At 46.3% G+C, this 24,333-nt stretch overlaps 1 protein-coding gene across 1 annotated transcript in view; it reads right to left on the minus strand.

Moving 5' to 3' along the window:
• CDKL5 (cyclin dependent kinase like 5) overlaps positions 1-24,333 on the minus strand; it is a 384,829-nt gene that overhangs the window by 162,004 nt on the left and 198,492 nt on the right. The window contains exons 10-11 of the mRNA XM_030202287.1: positions 13,383-13,463; positions 10,983-11,140 (exon numbers count right to left, since the gene is read on the minus strand). Coding sequence (XP_030058147.1) covers positions 10,983-11,140; positions 13,383-13,463 — 239 coding nt within the window. The remainder of the gene's footprint in view (positions 1-10,982; positions 11,141-13,382; positions 13,464-24,333) is intronic.

Consider the following 24,333-nt stretch of genomic DNA (forward strand, 5'->3'; position numbering starts at 1 on the left):
CGGGGGGATCTGGCTTATCCTGCAACCGCAACCGCGGGAGGAGCTGACTGACCCTAACACCGCCGAAGCGGGAGGGGTACAAAGCTGCCCTACAGCCGCACGAAGCGGGAGGGAGTGCCGGCAGAATTTATGTCTCAATCCAGCCCCGTAAAACGGAGGGGAGAGGAATGCAGCAGCTCACTGTAACACAAACTCGTCTCAACTCTTGAAGAATCCAAGTGAAAGAACTTGAACACGAAGTCTTTCTGAAATAACTGAAGACTAAACTTGAACCTGAAATGCAACCAGAATAAAAACAGAACAGATATCTGGGAGGGGCTATGGATTGATCAGCTATGATTAATGGAAAGAAAATTATCAGGTATGATTATACATAATTTTACCTTCCATATCATCAAGCTGATCAATCCATAGACTGGTGGGATGTACCGAAGCAGTACTCACCCAGGGCGGGACATTGAAATCCCTGACCTCAACACTGAAGCTCCAAACCGGGCCTCCGCCCGTGCAGCCACAGTCAAACGGTAATGCTTGGAGAATGTATGAGCCGAAGCCCAAGTTGCCGCCTTGCATATCTCTTCCAAGGAGACGGATCCGGCCTCTGCCATCGAGGCCGCCTGAGCTCTCGTGGAGTGAGCCTTCAGCTGGATAGGCGGCACCTTCCCCGCGGCCACATAAGCCGCTGCAATGGCTTCCTTGACCCATCTTGCCACTGTAGGCTTAGCAGCCTGCAGACCCTTACGAGGACCTGCAAACAGGACAAACAGATGATCCGATTCCGGAAATCATTGGTCACTTCCAAGTATCTGATGATGACTCGTCTCACATCCAGATATTCAAGAGCGGAGTACTCCTCTGGGTAGTCCTCCCTACGAAAGGAAGGGAGACAGAGCTGCTGATTCACATGGAAGCGAGAACCAATCTTGGGCAGGAAGGCAGGCACTGTGCGAATAGTCACTCCTGCCTCAGTGAACTGCAGAAAAGGCTCTCGACATGAGAGCGCCTGGAGCTCGGAAACTCTTCTGGCTGAAGTGATAGCCACCAAAAAGACTGCTTTCAACGTCAGGTCTTTCAGAGATGCCCTCGACAAGGGTTCCAAAGGCGGCTTCTGCAATGCTCTTAGCACCAGGTTGAGATTCCACGCAGGCACCACTGAGTGCAGAAGAGGGCGCAGGTGATGAACTCCCTTGAGAAAGCGCACCACATCTGGCTGCGAAGCCAGGGAAGCACCCTTCAGGCGGCCCCTGAAGCAAGCCAGAGCCGCTACCTGGACTTTAAGGGAACTGAGCGACAGGCCTTTCTCCAGACCTTCTTGCAGGAACGCCAACCCTGAAGAAATTGGAGCAGTGAAGGGAGAAAGTGAGCCTGCTTCACACCATGCTGCAAAGATACGCCAAACCCTGGCGTAAGCAGTAGAAGTAGAGCGCTTCCTCGCTCTCAGCATAGTGGCGATGACCTTGTCTGAGAAGCCCTTCTTCCTCAGACGCTGCCGCTCAATAGCCAGGCCGTAAGACCAAAGGGAGAGGGATACTCCATCACCACGGGACCCTGATGTAACAGGCCCTGCTCCACTGACAGCCGCAGAGGATCGTCGACTGAGAGCCTGAACAAGTCCGCATACCAGGGACGTCTGGGCCAATCCGGACCCACCAGGATTACCCTGCCGGGATGCTTTGCCACCCGGTCTAGCACCCTGCCCAACATGGGCCAGGGCGGGAACACATAGAGGAGCTCTTGTGTCGGCCACTGTTGGAGAAGAGCATCTACTCCCAGGGATCGAGGGTCCCGTCCTCTGCTGAAAAAGCGCGGCACTTGGCAATTGGCCGATGACGCCATCAGATCTAGGCTCGGCTGGCCCCAGCGCTTCGTGATGTCCAAGAACGCCTGAGCAGATAGTTGCCACTCTCCGGGCTCCAAGGTATGGCGACTGAGAAAGTCCGCCTTGACATTCATGACTCCGGCAATGTGGGCCGCTGAAAGCTGCTCCAGGTTCGCTTCCGCCCACTGGCAAAGACTCATAGCCTCCTTGGCTAGAGGGGCGCTCTTGGTACCTCCCTGGCGGTTGATATAGGCCACAGCCGTGGCATTGTCCGACAGGACCCGTACAGGCTACAACACCAGTACCGGGATGAACTCCAATAACACCAACCGAATGGCTCTGAGTTCCAGGAGGTTGATAGACCACTTGCCTCTGCAGGAGACTAGAGCCCCTGCGCTGTCCTTCCCAAGCAGTGGGCTCCCCAGCCCATCAAAGAGGCGTCTGTCGTGACGACAATCCACTCCGGGGTCACCAGAGGCAATCCTGCAGACAACTTGTCTGTCTGCGTCCACCAGCTCAGCGCCTTGCGCACTGCTGGGTCCACGGGAAGGCGCACAGCCTAATCCTCCGACATCGGAGTCCAGCGCAGCAGCAGAGATAGCTGTAGTGGTCTCATATGAGCCCTGGCCCAGGGCACCACTTCCATCGTGGCCGTCATAGAGCCCAACAGCTGCACGTAGTCCCAAGCCCGAATAGGAGAGGCTACTAGGAACTAGTCCACCTGAGCCTGAAGCTTGACAATCCGATTGTCTGGCAGGAACACTCTGCCCACTTGGGTGTCGAATCGAACTCCCAGATACTCCAGGGACTGAGTCGGGCGCAGCTGGCTCTTCTTCCAGTTGATGATCCATCCCAGGGAGCTCACAAGAGCAACTACCCGGTCCATAGCTTTGCCGCACTCTGCATAAGAGGGGGCTCGGATCAACCAGTCGTCCAGATAAGGATGGACTTGTACTCCTTCCTTTAGCAGGAAGGCCGCTATGACCCCCATTACTTTGGAAAAGGTCCGCGGAGCAGTAGCCAACCCGAAAGGGAGGGCTCTGAACTGGAAGTGTCGTCTCAGGACTGTAAAACGCAGAAAGCGTTGGAGAGGAGGCCAGATGGGAATATGCAGGTACGCTTCCTTGATGTCCAAGGAAGCCAAGAACTCTCCTGCCTTCACTGCCGCTATAACAGAGCGGAGAGTCTCCATGCGAAAGTGCCTCACTTTCCAGGCCCGATTGACCCCTTTGAGGTCGAGGATAGGCCGGACAGAACCTCCTTTCTTTGGACCCACAAAGTAAATGGAGTAACGTCCCTTGCCAATCTGATTTTTTGGCACCGGAACGACCGCACCCAGGCGGATCAGGTTGTCCAAGGTCTGCTGCACTGCCACAGCTTGACCGGAGACTTGCAGGGAGAGAGTACAAACCCGTCTCTTAAGGGTTGGCAGAACTCTAGCTTGTAGCCGTCTCTGATGACTTCCAGCACCCACGCGTCTGAAGTTATAGTGGTCCACTCGCCCAGAAACGAGGACAGCCGTCCTCCAATCTGCACTGGGGCGTGGACCAAGGCCCCGTCATTGGGTACGAGACCCTGGGGGAGGACCGGAGGGAGCACCTCCGGGACGGCGGTCTCTGCGAAAGGAATGCTGCTTGGGGGAGAAATTCCTCTTGAAGGAAGAGGGGGCAGAGAAACCCGACTTGCCCGGGCGGTACCGACGGGCTTCCAGCAACCGTCCTCTGGAGGTACCGGGACGAGTACTAGCCCGAGCCCTGACCTCTGGTAATTTCTTGCCCTTAGACGTGCCGAGATCGGTCACGATTTTGTCCAGCTCGACCCCAAAGAGCAGCTTGCCTTTAAAAGGCAATCTAGCCAGGCGGGATTTAGAGGCGTGGTCAGCAGACCAATGTTTCAGCCAAAGCCACCGCCGCGCAGAGACTGTCTGAGCCATGCCTTTAGCTGAGGCTCTCAAGACATCATACAGCAAGTCTGCCAAATAGGCTAAGCCCGATTCCATGGCCGGCCAATCAGCCCTCAAGGAAAGATCCGAGGGGGAAGCCCGCTGCACCATAGTCAGGCACGCCCTGGCCACATAGGAGCCGCAAACTGAGGCCTGCAAACTTAAAGCAGCTGCCTCAAAGGACGACCTTAAGGCCGCCTCCAATCTTCTGTCTTGGGCGTCCTTTAGGGCCGTGCCACCTTCCACCGGCAACGCCGTTTTCTTAGTCACCGCAGTGATTAAAGAATCCACGGTAGGCCACAGATAGGCCTCACGTTCACTCACAGCCAAAGGATAGAGGCGGGACATAGCCCTAGCCACTTTAAGGCTCGTTTCCGGGACATCCCATTGAGCCGCAATTAAGGTGTGCATGGCATCATGCACGTGGAAGGATCTAGGCGGGCGCTTCGTCCCCAGCATAATGGCAGAGCCAACAGGGGCTGAGGGAGAGACGTCCTCCGGAGAGGAAATCTTCAAAGTGTCCATGGCCTGTAAAAACAGGTTGGGCAAATCCTCTGGGCTAAAAAGCCGCGCTGCAGAGGGGTCATCCGCTCCATCCGAGCGGGGATCTATCTCCTCCAAGGAATCCGCAAAGGACCGTTGGGAGACCTCAGACACGCTGCCCTCATCTACATCGGAGGAGACAAAGTCCTCCAAGGCCTGGAAATCAACCCGAGGGCGTTTACCTCTGGGAACCTCAACCTCTTTATCAGAAGAGGGAGCAGGGGCAGCGTTTTGCATGAGGAAAGCCTGATGCAGCAGCAAAACAAACTCGGGGGAGAAACCCCCCAGACTGTGCACTTCCGTAGCCTGTGCAACTGCCCTAGACGCACTCTCAACCGGCGCTCGCAATAGCGGGGGAGAGACATGCTGCGCATCCAAAATGGCGTCCGGCGCGAAACTCCGCGAAGGAGCCGCGCGGGAAGAACGGCGCTTAACTTTAGCCGCTTGTGCCGTCGCCCAAATTAAGGGCGTTCATGGCATTAATGTCTCCAACCTCAAGGGCGGCCCACGAAGAAGCCGTCCGAGCCGCGTGGCCGGCCAAGATGGCGGAGGCGAGGAGCGGGGGATGGGCGTTTATGGCGGGAAAAAACCGCCACGCCAGAGGAACGACCGGGACATTCATCGGTCACTAACTGTCACCCATCAAGGGCGAATCAGGTTGTAAAACCCCCGCATCCCCGCTAGAAGCGCTCCAGCGATCCGGGGAGCGACCCTTTGCGCCCTCGCCCTCCGACGCCATATGCCACGAGGAGAAGAATCGGGGAACCCCCTGCCCGCTATAAAAAGGTAAAATTACCTGCTTGCCGCTCCGAGCTGTAACGAACTGGTGTCCCAGTGAGTAGCTGCAATGAACGTTTAAAGAAACGTCGAATTAAACGCCTTTAAAGACGTTTAAAATTTTTTTTTTTTTTTAAACGGAGCCAGCGGGAGGGGGGAGAAAAGGAGGGACCTGGCACCACCAGGTTTGCACTTGCTCAAAAGAGCCCTCAACCCCAGGCCTCAACAAAACCTAAGGATTAGGCTTGGAGGCCTAGCCAGAGCTGCTGCTGTGTGTGACCACCACCTGCTGAGATAGAGAACATACTGAGGAGTTTCCGGCAGCACATGACCACATATAGGGAGGCAAAAGTTTGCTCTCTATCTCCACCTGCTGGTAGATGGACACAACCCACCAGTCTATGGATTGATCAGCTTGATGATATGGAGGCAACTGTTATATCTTAAACAGCAGAATACTGCAGATTAAATGTATAAATGTATTTATTTAGATTTTGCTCACACCTTTTTCAGTAGTAGCTGAAGGTGAGTTACATTCAGGTACTCTGGATATTTCTCTGTCCCAGGAGGGCTCACAATCTAAGTTTGTACTTGAGGCAATGGAGGGTTAAGTGACTTGCCCAAGATCACAAGGAGCATTATATATGTAACTGGTGCCACTATGCCTCCTTCTTAGCCACATAGATCTAGATGTATTATATATATTCAGGATTAAATAATCAGTTGGACTAGTCCTATCTGCCTTTTAAAAACAGCACTTATATATAAGTGCTTTTTAATATTGACTTGATACTGAATATGATACCTCGTACTCTCTACATAACTGATATGACATGGACAAGTTTATGGCCCATGCAAAGACATAAGTTATCTCTTGAGACCTACAATGTCCTCAAGCATGCTGCCAATAAGTAAGGCTCCATTTACCTAGGAATTACAAGCTCTAGTGTCATGCATTCCCTAAACAACTGCTGCTTATCTTCTACATCCAATCCTCTGATTCATGACACTTCACCCTTTCTGTGTCCTTATAAACAGAGAAACAGGCAGTTTTAATCCTTCCAATGTTCTAACCAATTGCATAAATTGGCATGTACTATGAATGTCTGACCATCTGCTCCTTTGTAAACCATGCTGATTGGCTGACAGTATTACCACCTGACCTAAGTCAATCCTAAAACACTAATCTAGTTCTGATTTTGCCCTACTACAATAAAACTAAAATAAGACTGCCTTATGGTAAGATATAAGCCACAATGAGCCTGCAAATAGGTGGGCAAATGTGGGATACAAATGTAACAAATAAATAAATAAATAAATAAATTATTACATGTAAAACTAAAAAAAAAAAAAACAGGTAAGAAACATACAGTTTATATTAAAAAGTCAACATGATCATGTATCAATGGTAGCAAATTTCAGTAAAAACAACACACAAATTTGTTAATGGTTGCACCATTGGGAAAGTAATATATTAAGAAATAAATCAATCATTCCACATACCAGAGTTAAGAAGAACCTTTACACATTAGCAATAGACAACAACAAATGAGACTCTCCAAATAATATGATCACCCCCCCCCCCCACCCCCCCAAAGTTAAACACTGCAGTCAACGTGGACTTCAAATGCTGATCAAGGCATTTACGTTTTACCCAGATATTCAGCGCCAGGACAGATCTAGGATACTGGTGCTGAATATCTGGCTATAAGGGGGCCAGGGGGCCTTCAGAAGTTATCCAGGTACCACTGATATTCAGCACCTGTACCTGGATAACTATCCAGACAATTTAGGATAACTCTGCCATAAGCTCTGACCCTGGACTGCCCTGGCACGGAGAGTGCTGAGGTGTTCAAACACAATTTTTAGCAGCATTATCTGGATTATTCCACTGAAAATCAGAGTGGGCCTGGTAAACACTAGTTGTTCAGGCAGAAGATGCTGCTAATCAGATAACTAGTTTCTCCCCCTTTCCCCACACTTTCTGTTTATTACCTATTAGCACTTACATTTCTTTTATATACAACTTTGTAAGCCACCTAGATGGAATTGCCAGGTGGTGGATTAGAAAATATTAATAAACTTGAAATCTGAATATTGAGCCAATAAATATTAAGGGTATATTGTTACCTCCGACAAATGATAAAGTTTTGCTGCTTCTTCAATTTATCCTATCAATGCACTTTTAAAGGTGGAACCAATAGCTGTATATAAATAATTTTAAGGTTGATAAACAATAGAGTTTTCCTTTTAGAACATCGTTATGCTAAGTGCATTGATGCTTAATGATTTGCTGCTTCATTCTATCATTCATAAGAAGTAACAAAACACCCTTAATTATTCACTAAAATTAATTTTACTTTAGAATTTTGGCACATATGGATTTCTAATAAATTAGTTATGTTTATAGAGTTTGGAAAGCCTCCTTTGATATTGCCTATTGCCCATGTTTTTAATGAAATCTGATACCTCTGATGCAGTCTTATAGTAAATCACGGCAATGTTGAGTTTTTAATATAAACTCTCAAGTTGCCTTTTACATATACATATATATATATAGAGAGAGAGAGAGACAGACAGAAAGGGAAAGGGAAATGGGACTTGATATACAGCCTTTCTGAGGTTTTTGCAACTACATTCAAAGCGGTTTACATATATTCAGGTACTTCTTTTGTACCAGGGGCAATGGAGGGTTAAGTGACTTGCCCAGAGTCACAAGGAGCTGCAGTGGGAATTGAACTCAGGTCCCCAGGATCAAAGTCCACTGCACTAACCACTAGGCTACTCCTCAACTCATTCCACCAATAAGAGCCAACCTCATCAGCGATGTCACAATGGCTTAAAGTCCATTGCACTAACCACTAGGCTACTCCTCCACTCATTCCACCAATAAGAGCCAACCTCATCAGTGATGTCACAATGGCTTAAAGTCCATAGCACTAACCACTAGGCTACTCCTCCACTCATTCCACCAATAAGAGCCAACCTCATCAGTGATGTCACAATGGCTTAAAGTCCATTGCACTAACCACTAGGCTACTCCTCCACTCCAGAGAAGGAATAAAACCAAAATACTATTTGTTTATGTTGCTGTCTCCATGGATTTTGCAGGAATCTTGCTTCTTTTGTTTGTTTCTACTATATGTATGGATTGGTTCCCTTTTTCTAGAGATTTGCAAATGAAGAAAAAAAAATCTGGATCAGCTTCTTGGGGTTAATCAGGTTTCATTTTCAAGGTTACTGGTTGAATCTGCTATTAAACTGGAAAAGACAGACTTCCTCAGTCCAAAACATAGCGTCAGAGCTAACAATTGACATTATTGTTTATTAGATTACTTCAAGCACTTTATGCCAGCAGAGTTTATTTCATTTCAAAAGAGTGGAATGAAGGTTAAACGAGCAGACTGAGAACCAGAGAAGTCAAGGTTCATTGCTTTCAACTGATTGTTTCTGTCTTCATACAACAATAAAAATATTTTAAAAAAAATAAAAAAAAAGGGGAAGTCATGGTTCAAATAGTGCTTTTCCCACTGGCGACAAGTCACTTGGGGCCCTGTTTACTAAGATGCGCTAGCGTTTTTTTAGCGCATGCTAAACGCTAGAGACACCCATATATTCCTATGGACGTCTCCAGTATTTTAGTGTGTGCAAAAAAAAATGCTAGTACTCCTCTAGCATGGCTTAGTAAACAGGCCCCTTAATTTCTAGTACCCCAAAGACAAACTTAGGGTTAGATTTACTAACCTGCATTAATGCTAACACACATTATTGCTATGTCATGCATGTTATTAGCAAATAGGCTCCACTGGCAAAAATGAGGCCTGTGATAAATAAGTGTGCTAAATATCAATAGTGCACTTTTAACGTGCAATAATGCAGATGAGTAAACCCAGTCCTTAATCTAAAATCTTTGAGGGTAGTTTAATATCACACACTTTAGCTTAGATTTGGAAAGGCAAGTAACCAAATCAAAAACCACAAACCAAATAATGCTATCTACTATGGCCCAAACTCAGTGGTTCCAAAACCATTTTGTGTCATGGCACATGTGGTAGAGTTGACTGTCACTGCATACTACCATATTCCCCTTCCCCTCCCCTTCCTCCCACCAACCAAGGATTACCATCTTCCCTCTGAAAGGCCTTCAATCAGCAAAAGGATCCAGGCAAACAGAGCTCCTTACCTTCCGCCACTTCCTTTTGAAGTCACAATGCATGGGATCCTTTAATTTGGCAAGATATAACATTTCTGCGTGGTTCCAACTTCAGGAGGAAAGCTGGCAGAGGAGGAAGCGGCATAGGCGTAGTTTGACTGTTTCATTTGGGGGGGGGGGGGGGCAAAGGATGGGGCGGGAACAGGAACTTGAAGAGAAGGCTTCGGGGTAGAGCCGAAGGCAGCGTGTACGTCGCTACCGCTGCCAGGAACACAGAAAAGCTGAAGAAGACTGCTGCCTATGCCGGAGGGAGGGAGGAAGAGAGGGGGTAGACAGACACGCTCGTCTCTCCGCCCACTTCGCTTCCCTGGCCTCTCTGTCTGCGTCCTGCCTTCCTCTGATGTCATTTCCTTTCGGGCGGGACGCAGAGAGGGCAGGGAAGCGAAGCGGACGGAGACGAGCGCGTGCCTGCTTGTTTTTGTTTTTTTTTAACTACTGGCGCCAGTCGTCATCGTCATCGTCATCGTCAACGTCATCGTCGTTTTGGGGGCATTGCCCCCCCTCGCCCCCCCAGTCTACGCCCATGGGAAGCGGTAGGTAAGGATTACTGCATGCTGACTTCCCCTGCCAGCAGGAGGCCATGGAACAAGGAGGAGAGAGAGGAGGAAACAGAGAGCAAGACTGGGTAATGGCTATGACCATGTGGTCTTCTTCCCTGTGTAGATGGCCCACAGCACAACAGTTGGAAACTTATATCTAACTCACTGTTTTGACAGCAGTATATCTTCACTTATACAACAAATACACTATCTAAACATAAAAATAGTTTACAGCAATGTTTCGGTAACTGCCACAGGGGTTAACAAAATGGCCTTAGTTTAGCATAGATTATCTCTCCACTGAAATATATATTGTGAACAACAAATTATTCATAACATCATGTGTTAGAAAGGGAAAAAGCCTCGGAAAAACAGTTACTGCACCACAACATGCAAATGCTAGAACTGTAATCAATCAAAGGCAAACCCCCCCCCCCCCCCCTTCTTTCAGAGTGAAGAAATTAAAGATAATGTATACAGCATTTAACTTAAAGTAACTGCTACTGCAAAAAACTATGGACTGGCACACTAACAGAATCATTAAGGGGTCCTTTGACAAAGCCGCAGTAAAAAGTGGCCTGCGGTAGTGTAGGCGTGGGTTTTGGGCGCACACAGAATTATTTTTCAGCGCACCTGTAAAAAAGGCCCCCCCTTTTTTCCCCCCAAAAAATGGTCGTGCGGCAAAATCAAAATTGCCGCGTGTTCATTTTGGGATCTGACCTTACCGCCAGCAACAGACCTAGCGGTAAAGAATTTGGGTGGTAAGGACCTACACGCGTCACATGCCACTTGGCGCAGATATGCTACGAGTGTCCGAAAATAAAAATTGTTTTTCAGACGTGCGCCAAAATGAAATTACCGCAAGAGCCACATGGTAGTCGAGCGGTAAGTCCATTTTAGCGTGCGTTGGGTGCGCATTGGCGCCAACGCGGCTTAGTAAAGGAGCTCTGATAGGCTACTATTTTCTTAAGAGCCACAATCTGAGAAACAGTCCCATTCAAATAGCTATTAATTAATATGAAATTTGTATCTCTTAAGTTTCCTGAATATTCTTCCCACCCTGAAAACAAACCTCAGTTTCACAAATGGAAAGAAACTGATCCAACAAGCTTCTTCTGGATCCTCTGCAAGAGGAAGGAATGGACTGACCTGCTGGATGTGTTGCTCTCTCCATGGTGGGGTTTCCTCTTAGAGGACCGGGAAGGGGAGCTTGCACAACGGTCTAAGAGTCTCTGAGTTTGAAATGTAGGATGGTTCAAGCTCTGCTCTGTCAGGTACCTGTCTGATGGATTTAACTTCAATAAATTCTAAAAGAAAAATAAAATATATGTGTTTATAGATGACCACAGACAACTAAAACCCATTTTGTCTTTTAAAAAATTTGGTCCCCATTCACAAAAGTGTATTCAGTGTAAAATCTCTGACCGAGTTTGAACCCAAGTGTACTTAAGCGAATGGCGGATATCCCTCAAAAGCTCTGACTGGCTTCTAAGATACATGTGAAAGTCTTTGCATATGCCATACACTAAAAGTTGTGCTTCATGAACAAAATTCCTTTGACAGATTCAAGCAGCATTGAAACAGAGAGGAGATCAGCAATGCCTTTGTCTCTCTTTAGTACTGACTAATAGTCCAGAGATGGTTTCTCTCATTAAAAGAATGATATGCTTTGATGTCCCCATGCATACCTCCGACCCACCCCCATCCTCCCACCCTGTCAGACTGTCATAGTAATGCTTGAATGTTTTCACTTATATACACTGTCAGCTAGCACATTTGCTTATTTCCGATCTGACGAAGAAGGGCAACCTTCGAAAGCTAATCAAGAAATGTATTAAGTTATGTCCAATAAAAAAGGTATCATCTTATTTTCTTTTCCATGTTTTATTTTGTTTGATTTCTATTGATAACTTTAAGAGTGGACTAACACGGCTACCACACTCCTCTCATTATGTGGAAAGGTGTGTTGGTCATAGGCACATAAAATGACCATATCACTTCAGAAAAAGAGAATGTTTCCCCCAAAATAAGAAATCCTGGAAGACATAGCTGAAGAAGTCTAAAAGGAGGACATGTCCTCTTAAAAGAGGGCATATGGTGACCCTACTGCTTCTGTCAGCCAACAGAAAGGCTCTTACTGCTGTAATCAACCTAGTCTTCTACATTTCAGCAAAAATTAAGCATGTGACTGGGTAAACAGGGGCAGTGAAGTGGACTCCCTGTTACTCTGTTGAACTGTAGGAAAACTCACAGGATTTCAATTCACAGTCCATGAGTGCAGGTATCATGTGTTTCATAAGAATGTAAATAATACACTAAACTCCCCACAATCCTTGGTAAAAATAACTAACGAAACAAGTAAAAAGAAAGAAATGAAAAAAAAACGTCTAAAGATAAGTTTATGTTTATTTTTGAGCACATTTCACTCTTTAGCACTCTTGTATTGGTGTAATAGCACGTACATTCACGTATAAGAGATAGCCCTATGAAAGAAGTGCTATGCCACCGGGCAGAAATAAATGATATTGCCTTAAAAAGTGGTGGTTTTCTCTGAGGGCTCTCTTTCAAATATAATAACAAAAAAGAGTGGGTTTATCGATTGGTACGGTGCTATTAGGGGTGATATGATACAGACGTTCAAATATTTGAAAGGTATTAATCCGCAAACGAACCTTTTCCGGAGACGGGAAGGCGGTAGAACTAGAGGACATGAATTGAGGTTGGGGGGGGGGGGGGGGGCAAGCAGACTCAGGGCTAATGTCAGGAAGTATTTTTTCACTGAGAGAGTGGTGGATATGGAGATGAAAACGGTAATAGAATTCAAACATGCGTGGGATAAACACAAAGGAATCCTGTTTAGAAGGAATGGTTCAGTGGAATCTTAGCGGAGATTGGGTGACGACGCCGGTATTGGAAACAAAACGGGAGCTGGGCAGACTTCTACAGTCTACGCCCTGATCGTAACTGAATAGATAGGGATGGGCTGGAGTGTAAATTTTAAGGGGCTTCGATGTTAGCTTCAGAACTTAGTACAAGAACAGTGCTGGGCAGGGCAAGGACAAATCAAACTCAGGTATACATATAAAGTAACACATACCATGTAAAATGAGGTCATCTTGTTGGGCAGACTGGATGGACCGTACAGGTCTTTATCTGCCGTCATTTACTATGTTACTATTAGATCTTTGTTTTGTTTCATAAGAATGTAACATTGCAGCAGCAGCCTCTTCTTATTTTGTTGCTGGGGTTGGAACCCCTGCCTTAAACTGATCTGTTTCTTAAAATAACAGTGTATGTGCCCCCACATGGTTGTACTTAATTCATAAAGCCCAAACCAGACAAATCTAGGCTAAGTTGCAGTGTGAGCTGAGGATGGAGACTCAATTAGGATTAAAAGAAGAGAGGAAACTAGGGCAATATGCCCCAAGGCAGAAATGTTAAAATAATTTTAATAAATTTAAACAAGTTTGACTCCATTCACAAATTCAAGACAAACATTCTACAGGACAGCTGCACTTTCAAGAGAGATAGTTGCACAGATTCTCCTACCTTCATCAGGTCAAGTAAAACACTGTTTATAATTCCCAGATATCTTCTTTCCAAAGACTGGGGGTGGTTAACTGCTGGAAACTGTAAAAGAATGTAATCATTTCATTTATTTTGTGTTTTCTTATGATGGTTACGTAGAATACAAGTGAAGCAGTCAGTATGATAAGCTAGCCAGAAATAGTTTAAGGGCAAAAGGAAGGAGCAGTACTGGATAGAATCTGTACCATAAGTTTCCCAACACACACAAGAAACTACTAGAGAAAAGGCTGCAAACAAAGTACAGCAGAACTTGTATGTTAAGAATAATAATTCTGGGCTCCTGGTAAGAAAGGAACAAAAATATACTAGAAAACAGTAGTGGCATACACAGACACCCAATTTTAGATGGGCCTAGCACCCCCCCCCCCCCCCCCCCCCCATATACCTTTTAAATACCAGTTCTTCATCAGCAACGACTAATACACACGTCTTGCCCCATCCTTGGCCACCTTTAAATCTAGACTGAAAGCCCACCTCTTTAACATTGCTTTTGACTCGTAACCACTTGTAACCACTCGACTCCACATACCCTCCTCTCCTCCTTCCTGTACACATTAATTGATTTGATTACTTTATTTATTTTTTGTCTATTAGATTGTAAGCTCTTTGAGCAGGGACTGTCTTTCTTCTATGTTTGTGCAGCGCTGCGTACGCCTTGTAGCGCTATAGAAATGCTAAATAGTAGTAGTAGTAGTAGCTTGTGTTGGCTCCACAGTCTTCCCTCTGATGTACTCCTGCTTAAGCAGAAACAGGAAGTTGTATCAGAGGGAATGCTGTGGGGCTGCTGCAAGCAGTATGGATCCGTTGCTGCTAGTGAATTATATAATAATTCTCACCACCAACGTTTTAATGAGTGACTGCCTGTGTCCGTGGCTCCCGGAGTTGCTGAGCTAGGCTCCGTAGCCAGGCTGACGTCACTCACAGGCAGGGGGAGGAGTAGGGAAACACGCGGAGCAACTTGCTCCACATGTTTCCTTACTCCTCACCCTGCCTGGGAATCAGCTGTGAGTGCGCCGCTCCCTGCCACTTGCTCCGAGCAAGTGGCAGGGAGCGGTGCATCAAAAAACAAGCGCGGCATTGCAGACAGCCATCAGACAACACCCCCCCCCTCGGTGCATCAAATCTCCCCTCGGTGCATCACCCAAGCCCCCCCCCCCCCCCCCCCCCGAAGCACATCAACACCCCCCCCCAAAGCACATTAACCCTCTCGCCACCCGCAGCTGCCACTGGTAACGCTGTCCGGCTGCTGCTGCTGAGACCAGAGGTGGGGGTGGGGAGGGGGGCCTTCGAGGGGGGGGTCACACACTCACTCACTGTCTCTCACATACACTCTCTCTGACACACTCTCTATCACACTCTATCTTTCTGTCACACACACACAGTCTCACACACACAGACACTCTGTCTCTCACACACTCTCTCTCTCACATAAACACACACACACACTCTGTCTCTGTCTCTCATTCTTTCTCTGACACACACACTCCATCGCTCACACACACTCTCTCTCAAACATACACACTCCTAGGAAAACCTTGCTAGCGCCCGTTTCATTTCTGTCAGGAAGTTGTATCAGAGGGAATGCTGTGGGGCTGCTGCAAGCAGTACGGATCTGTTGCTGCTAGTGAAGAACTAGCGTTTAAAAGTTATGTGGGAGGGAAAGATGCTAGGAGTTTTGAGCTGGAGGCAGTGGCGTAGCGGGGGCAGCTGCCACCTGGGGCGGATCGCCGCTGCACCCCCCCCCCCCCGGGTGCAGACCAACACGACACCCCCCCACCGGCGTGGACCCCTCCCACCGGCATAGCGCCACCCCGACACGGTCTCCACCTGTCTACGAGCTCCATTCATCTGCAGCGCTGCTGTAAAAATCGCTTCGTTGGCCCTTCCCTCACTCACTCTGTCCCGCCCTTGAGGAAATAGGAAGTTACGTCAGAGGGCGGGACAGAGTGAGTGAGGGAAGGGCTGACGAAGCGATTTTTACAGCAGCGCTGCAGATGGATGGAGCTCGTAGACAGGTGGGGACCGTGTCGGGGGGGAGGCGCTGCGCCGGGGGGGGGGTGGACGGATGCACCCCCCCCACCCGTTGACACCCGGGGCGTACCGCCCCCACAGCCCCGCCCTTGCTACGCCACTGGCTGGAGGGGCTTGGGGATCCCTGCCAGCCACATCATAGGCGTGCCACTACTGGGTGGGCCTATGCCCACCCATGGCTATGTCACTGGAAGACAGAAAAGGAAAGAGAAAGCAGAAAGTGAAGCTCCTATTTTGGAAAGTGAAGTTCCTATTTTGGTTGTGGGGTAGTCTGCAGGTGAGCATCCATCTGACAGCTAAAGTACAGTAAAACTATGTAGAACGCCATGCTGCTGAGATCAATATACACACTTTCCCCAGAGATTTGTTGCTGGCTCTATACGCCATAAGAGTTTAGTTTTAGTTTAATAACACATTTTAGACAAAGGGATTTTAGATTTAGCTCACATTTTTCTCAGTAGTTCAAGTTAAGTTTCATTCAGGTACACTAGATATTTCCCTGGTCCCAGAGGACTTACAGTTTAAGTTTATCCCTAAGGGTTAAGTGACTTGCTCAAGATCACAAGTTGAAAAAGTGTGATTTGAACCCAGGCTTCTCTAGTTCTCTACTCATTGTTCTACCCACTAGACTCCGCCTCCTCTCCGACACGTAGTATATTGCCTTTCATTGGACTTCTGTTTTCTACCTAAACTATAAGGCTTTGCAATGAGTTTGAACCACAAGCTGTTCAAACTCTCACAATTTACATATAAGACTGAGAGCACAGCGCGGACGTTTGGGCACCATGCAGTTCAAACTCACTGACAGCCATGCATTTGCTGGAAGAAAACAGAACAGCTAGGGATATACATGGGCAAAAAAAAACAAAATTGGTTTTAATTCTTTCCAAATGTTCATGACTTTTATTTATTTGTTGAATTATCCCACATTTTGCCACCTATTTGCAGGCTCAATGTGGCTTACAATTTTCCGTCATGATGCCTTAGGCCATTTCAGAGTACAGATACAATTGGTAATATATATAGAAACATGGATGATATAATGAACAATCAGGTAAAAAAGGGATACATGCAATTGGTATCACATATTGAACACAGATTACATGATAAATTAAGCAGTACGATAATAGGGAGAAAATAATCCGATTGTTAAGTAGATGATGGAGAATTCCGGTTCCAATTATGAGTCATTATGGTATGTCATGTTAAAGAGAAGTGTCTTCAGTGCTTTACGGAAGGAAGTTAATTAGGTTGTGAATTATTTTCAGGTCAAGCGGTAAAGCATTCCACATTTGCGAACTCAAGTATGAAAAGCTGGACGCATGTATTACTCTATATTTTAGACCTTTACAGCTGGGGAAATGAAGATTTAGGAATGTGGGTATTTCTCTCAATTTGTTTTATGGAAAATTCTTCCTTGCTGCCCACGAACATAGCACAATAGGGCACTTATATTACATGCTCAACTGAAACAGAATGACATATTCATTGAACTGATTATCCAGTTGTCCAATATCAAAAACACTTACAACCATCAATTTTTTGTTTAATCCCTCCTTCCCCCATTTCCTTATATTCTCAACCTATTCAATAGGATACTGTGCATTCTTCATGTTAAAGAGGCCAGAAATGGGTCCCAAATGGCCAGAAAGCACTTTATTGATCGTTCCTCCCGTGTCAGTGCTGTTAATCGTTCTATGCACAGTAGATGATACATTTGATTTTTCCATAAAGTAAACGTCAGTGAATCTGGTTGTATCCATAGCATAATACCTTTCTTCCCCATCAAGTACGCGTTCTGCACAAATAACTCCTGCATTAACCCTTTAGTGTCCAATGTTCCAGTAATAAGCCATATGGGAACAGATTGATGGGAACACTGGACACCTAAAGGGTTTAAAGAGGGGGCCTGATAGGGAAAAAGGTGATCCTGAATGGGTGGCTGACTGTAGACCCACCAGATTTTTGGCATTGGAGAAACAGATTTCATGACTTGCTGCTGCATGAACGCCGGACGGTGGGACCCTCGCAAAAGAAAAGAACACGTTTTTTGGAGGTTTGGGGGCCTTATGTTCAGTCCCTGTCTCCAAGGGCACGAAGTTTAGTACTAAATGGTTTCTAGTTTTTTTTTTTTTTTTCCTTCTCTCTCTCCTTTTCTGTGGGGGCATCGTGGCTTGGGAAAGGGGCTCAAAGAAGAATGGGAGGTGATAAGACAAAACCCTCCCATTTGTCCTACATTTCTCATACGAGCCCTCTACCAGTTTTGTTTTTTTTGTGATAGGGGTATGCGGTCTTATAGTGTATAAGGCCAGGAGAATTAGGTTATAGATCATAATCTGTGTGCTCCTTGAGCTATTGAAGTATTGGGTGGGGGAGGGGGGAGGGACTGTTCCTGCACGTCAAAAGTTTATTAATGTGGTTAATGTCAGCTTTTGCTTAGTCTGATTTGTTTAAGGTTTTCGATCCATTGTATATTGAACTTGGGGGAAGCATTCTTTGTTACATCATCAATAACATTTGTTGGAATTTAATTAGGGGGGGAGGGGTGGGTGGGGGGAGGGAGGGAGGAGGGGGGAGTGGGGGATAAACATGGGGGGGAAAAAATTTGTATAGTGACTGGAGTTATGACATTGATAATTTGTAGTGGTCTCTTTTCATAGCATACTCTGTATTAGCTCTGTTACTATTAATAAAAAGATTTAAATAAAGAGGGGAAATTCCATGTCATTGAATTCAATGGGGATATCCAGAGGACTGGGTTGAAAACCTCTGCCATAGACAATTATCTAGAAACACAAAAGAATCCCTGGTATTTTATAACATTAAAATCTTTAAAGCATGAACGTCAAAGAGTGGAGCAGAGTTGGAGGAAGTCAGGTGATTTACTCCTTAAGAATCAGGGGAGGAAATTGTACTCATAAGTCTCATGTTATGAAAGCAAAAAGGGAATATTATTCAAATACAATAGGGTTGGAAAAATCTAAATTGATGAACTTATTTGGTATCATGAAATCTCTTATTCAAGGCTCTGTAAGTACAAATTCTTAAGTAATACCACCTACAGCGAAGGATCTTGCTTTTTATTTTTCTAATAAGATAAATGTGATATATGCATTTTTTAAATGCAAAATAGTAGACTGGTGTTGAGGGAGTACCTGCTGATAGGTGCTGTTTAACTTTTCAGACAGTTACAAATGCTGAGATTAAGTGTCTTGTTAAATAACTTTCTAATACACATTATCCTTTAGATACTTGCCCAGCAATTCTGCTGGATAGTGCTCCTTCTATCGTAATTGATTGGTTGGTGTGCTTGGTGAACACTATCCAGCTTATTTTCGATAGAGACCGCCGGCCATCTTCTGACACAAATCGGGAGATGGCCGGCGATCTCCTGAATCCGGCCAAATCGGTATAATCGAAAGCTGATTTTGGCCAGCTACAACTGCGCTCCGTCGCGGGGCTGGCGAAAGTTCAAGGGGGCGTGTCGGCACGGTAGCGAAGGCAGGATGGGGGCGGGACGGGGGTGTGCGTTGATATGGCCGGCTTCGCCCGATAACCGAAAAAAGAAAGCCGGCCTTGACGAGAATTTGGTCCACTTTATTTGGTCACTTTTTTTTCAGGTCCAAGTCCCAAAAAAGTGCCCCAACTGATCAGATGCCCACCGGAGGGAATCGGGGATCACCTCCCCTGACTCCCAGTGGTCACTAACCCCCTCCCACCCTTAAAAATACAACTTTAAAAACTTTTTTTGCCAGCCTCTATGCCAGCCTCAAATGTCATACTCAGGTCCATCGCAGCAGTATACAGGTCCCTGGAGCAGCTGTGGTGGGTGCAGTGGACTTCAGGTAGGCGGACCCAGGCCCATCCCCCACCTACCTGTTACACTTGTGGTGGAAAATGGGAGCCCTCCAAAACCCACTCGAAACCCACTGTACCCACATGTAGGTGCCCCCCTTCACCCCTTAGGGCTATGGTAGTGGTGTATAGTTGTGGGGAGTGGGTTTTGGGGGGGGATCTGGGGGGCTCAGCACCCAAGGTAAGGGAGCTATGCACCTGGGAGCTATTTTAATTTTTTTTTTTACTTTTTAGAAGTGCCCCCTAGGGTGCCCAGTTGATGTCCTGGCATGTGAGGGGGACCAGTGCACTACGAATCCTGGCCTCTCCCACGACCAAATGCTTTGGATTTGGCCGGATTTGAGATCACTGGCTTCGGTTTCCATTATGGGCAAAAACCAATGCTGGCCATCTCAAACCTGGCCATCTCTGACATTTGGGCAGCCCCAACTGTATTATCAAAAAAAAAGATGGCCAGCTATCTTTTTCGAAAATACGGTTGGCTCTGCCCCTTCACGGCGCCGTCCTCGGAGATGGCCGGCACCATTCAATTATGCCTCTCCACATGTATCTAAAGGCTGGTTTTCTCCTTCTTTTGGTGATATAATACTTACTCCAATATCAAAAGGCTTACATATTATATACAGGTACTTATTTGTACCTGGGGCAATGGAGGGTTAAGTGATTTGCCCAGAGTCACAAGGAGCTGCCTGTGCCTGAAGTGGGAATCGAACTCAGTTCCTCAGTTCCCCAGGACCAAAGTCCACCACCCTAACCACTAGGCCACTCCTCCACCTATTTGAGATTCTACATGGAATGTTGCTATTCCAACATTCCATGTAGAAGTCGGCCCTTGCAGATCACCAATGTGGCCGCGCAGGCTTCTGCTTCTGTGAGTCTGACGTACGTGCAGGACATCAGAAGAAACAGAAGCCTGCGCAGCCTTCTACATGGAATGTTGCTAGTGGAATAGCAACATTCCATGTAGAATCTCCAATAGTAGCAACATTCCATGTAGAATCTCCACTAGTAGCAACATTCCATGTAGAATCTCCAATAGTAGCAACATTCCATGTAGAATCTCCAATAGTATCTATTTTATTTTTGTTACATTTGTACCCCGCGCTTTCCCACTCATGGCAGGCTCAATGCGGCTTACATGGGGCAATGGAGGGTTGAGTGATTTGCCCAGAGTCACGAGGAGCTGCCTGTGCCTGAAGTGGGAATCAAACTCAGTTCTTCAGTTCCCCAGGACCAGAGTCCACCACCCTAATCACTAGGCCACTCCTCCACTGGGCAAGTCACTTAACCCTACATTGTCTCAGGTAAAAACTTATTTTTGAGAGCCCTCCTAGGACAAGGAAATACCCAGTGTATCTGAATGTAACTCACCTTGAGCTACATCCAAATAAATAAATATAAAAATAAAGTAATCCCCATCAGGGTGTGCTCAAAATATAGGGCTAATGAGTGTCTGGACCTGCACTGGAATAAAAAGATTTTGGGAGCAAGTTTTTCAGCAGACAGCTGGTTTGTTGGGGGGGGGGGGGGGGGTGGGAAGGAAGAGTGGACTTGCAGGTGAGATCCATGGCGTGTCTGTCAGATATAACAGATGTTTGCTCTTTGGGGGATGGAATGAAGATTTCTCCTTGTGAAGAAAGCTTGTTCAGTTGGTAAGAAATATATTATGCTTAAATAAGCTGACGGTGACACTCACTGGCTTGCTGGAGGTGGCAGATGCATGGCCTACTGAGAATGAAGCGCCTTTTTATTTATTTATTTATTGCATTTGTATCCCACATTGTCTCACCTCTTTGCAGGCTCAATGTGGCTTACAATTCTTCATGGATGATGGAGGTAGAAGAGAACATACAATTGGTTTTACAGAGGGTTTTGGGTTACATGGTGGTGAAATACATGATGATTTTAAAGCAAAAGACATTAAAGAGCATTTCTGGATATATTAGAGACAGTGCAGTTATACGTGTTGATCTTTATGATATATTTTGTCAAAGAGATAAGTTTTCAGTAGTTTGCGGAAGTTGGTCAATTCATAGACCGTTTTCAGGTTGCGTGGCAGCGCGTTCCAGAGCTGTGTGCTTGTATACGAAAAGGTTGATGCATGCATTGATTTGTATTTCAAGCCTTTGCACTTGGGAGGATGAAGGTTAAGGAAAGTGCGAGAAGATTTTTTTGCGTTTCTGGGTGGTAGTTCTATTAGGTCTGACATATATGCTGGGGCGTCACCATGGATGATTTTATGGACTAGGGTACAAAGTTTGAATGTGATGCGTTCTTTGAGTGGGAGCCAGTGCAGTTTTTGTGATGACTGCAAAGGGGATGCTTTGTAAAGGTGTTAAGACCCCTTTATAATGCTGCTTATACCATGATATTAGGGTGAAATAGTGCTTTATCCTTAGCTTAGAAGGATAAGGTACGATTGGATTTTATGTGGGATAGAAGTGGCGAGGGAGGGCTTTAAGACTCATTGTGACTACATAGATCAAAATGTTAACTGTTATACTGATGTTTCCGAGTATGCTCCTCTTTAAAATCAATAAAAATATCTACTATAATAAAACTCACCCTCAACGTTCTGAGGACACTGACGTCAGTGAAGCCAAGCCCTGACTTCCTTCAAAAAGGTTCGAAGGTTCGTGGTGGTGAAGCCACCAAAATCGCTTCGGGCCCCGCCCTCGAGGGCGGAGCAATGGCAGAACAACGAAGGGGTTGGCAGGGAGGGAGGCAGGGAGGCGGGGGTGGGTGGGAAATCACTCCGGGCCCCGCCCTCGCGTCAAACGTCATGACGTTGCGGGCGGAGCAATGGCAGAACAACGAAGGGGTTGGGGGGGTGTTGGCGACGAAAACCTTGCTAGCGCCCGTTTCTGAGCAATAGGCTTACATTGAGCCTATTTGCAGGCTCAATGTGGCTTACATAGTTTGTTATGGCATAGTCATTACATGATATGTTGACTTTCCTGCCTATGTACCCTTTATAAAATAACCTTAATATAATTATGTCAAGGCAATAGAAATAAAATTTTTGCTAGTGCTATAACGACTTTATGAGTAAATGCTAACAAAGCTGGAAATAAATTTTCTGAGACCAAACTGTGTGCCTGAAATTACATTCATATAGCCACCACCAAACCCAGAACTTGCCTAATTTTTAGTGTAGTAGGGGATGCCATATGCAAATACCCCACTACTGTGAAGGACTACTGGTACCTCCCCATGTGCCACTTTAGTACTGCACCACTCAGGAATCCAAAAACAAACCTTTTTGCATGCTGCTCTTTTCAGCAATTGTGTTCAGGCACAAATCTTTTCAATAGGACAGCTGGTGCTCCTGCTGCATGAACCTGACTGTCCGCATGTGCACACACCATACATGCCAAAGTACTGTATAATCTCTGCAATTAAAAAGTACTCCCAGATGTAACCGGCAGTACTATTAATATTGTACAAAACAATCAGTTTGAAGTCTTAAAATCTTAAACACTTGAGCATTATTCTTGCAGGTTTACACAAAAGATGAAAAAGGTATTAAAAGAAGAAAGAAAAAAGCACAGTATGCATTGCTGTTGTGGGGCATGCATGCTTCAAATTTATAGCTTATACTGTGTCCTGCATTTGATAGTTTTCTGCTTAGTACTACTTTATGTTTCAAAGCAATGGTAATGGCCTAACTGCTCCAAATATTCATTTGTCTCTTCCTTGACTGTATTCCCCTGGACGTATTCCTAGGCCTCTGTTGTCAAAAATGGCTTTAAAGGTAGGCACTTTGAAGACTTCTGGTGGAGCTAACTGCCAAGATGTCGAAGCTTAAAGGAGCTCCACAAACCTCCCACTGCCACCTTCCTCCCCAATGCTCCGCCCCCCCCCCCCCCGAGTGCCCACGCTGCAGACTGTGGCTGCTAACAGAACAGTGGGACTGCTGGAATGATCCAGGAGCCTGGAAGGCTTGCTACCGCAGCTCCGAAGGCAAGTGTGATCAGTGAGCGGTGAACTGCGGGCTAAGAGAAGAGGAGGTGTAAGAGCCGGTGAAGATCTTTCAGCCTCGCTGCTGGGCACAGTGTGGGGGAGCACCAGCTGTGCTGCTGGCTCTGAAGTCCTACCAGAAGAGAGGTGTGCAGTTTGCTGTGGACCAGAACGGGAGGAAGGCCCAGGAGGAGAATAACCTGGTGGAGGTACTTCCTGCAGTTTGCGGGACAGTGGAGGGACAATCCAGTCTGCAAGAGAATGCAGCAGATTGAGGTGGCACTTTGGGCTTTGTACCGAAGAGTAGCAGAGGTGTGGGACTGCTGGAAACAAGAAGCTCACAGTGGCTGAGAGACAGAGGAGAGGTGTGAGGCGAGAGATAACCCACCTTGAGGGACATTTCTCTTTGCTGGAAACAAACGACTTTAGAAGCCCACTGCCTTTAAGCTTAACAAACACTATCTCTGGGACCTCCTGGTGACTCTAGTTTCTATCAAAATGTCTAAACAGCTTAGGCCCCAAATTCCGGTATCTATTAAGGAAATATATACTGCCAAAAACAGGCAACTAGGAAGATCATCAAGCAGCCTGGCCAAGTTTCCACAGTCTGCTCCCCCCCCCCCCCCCCCCCCCCCGGCTTTTCTATGCGGGATAAGCAATCTAAGTCAACTGAAGCCATCTAGGACTTGGTTATTAAGAAATCAGAGATGCTAAGATAGAAATCATAGGTCTGGCGGTGGCAAGATTACAAGACAAATTTGAGGCCCTTACTACTCATTTTGATTCTCTAGAAACAAAAATGGACACCCTCATAGGAATGGGAGGAGGAGAAATCCTCCAGACACACTGCAGAAACGGATGGAGTACTTCCTGTAAAAAAATGGAAGATCAGGAAAATAGGAGTAAACATTTCAATCTGAGGATCTTTGGGGCTGAGAGGATAGGCAGCCTGTGACATACATCCAAAACCTGCTCAGAACATGTTTCCCAGAGTCTTAAGCTTCACCAAAATCTGAAATGGAGAGAGCTCATAGAGAAATGAACTGGAGCGGTGGTCACAGAGAAA

The sequence above is a fragment of the Microcaecilia unicolor genome, chromosome 4 (assembly GCF_901765095.1).
Source record: "Microcaecilia unicolor chromosome 4, aMicUni1.1, whole genome shotgun sequence".
In the NCBI taxonomy this organism is placed as follows: Eukaryota; Metazoa; Chordata; class Amphibia; order Gymnophiona; family Siphonopidae; genus Microcaecilia; species Microcaecilia unicolor.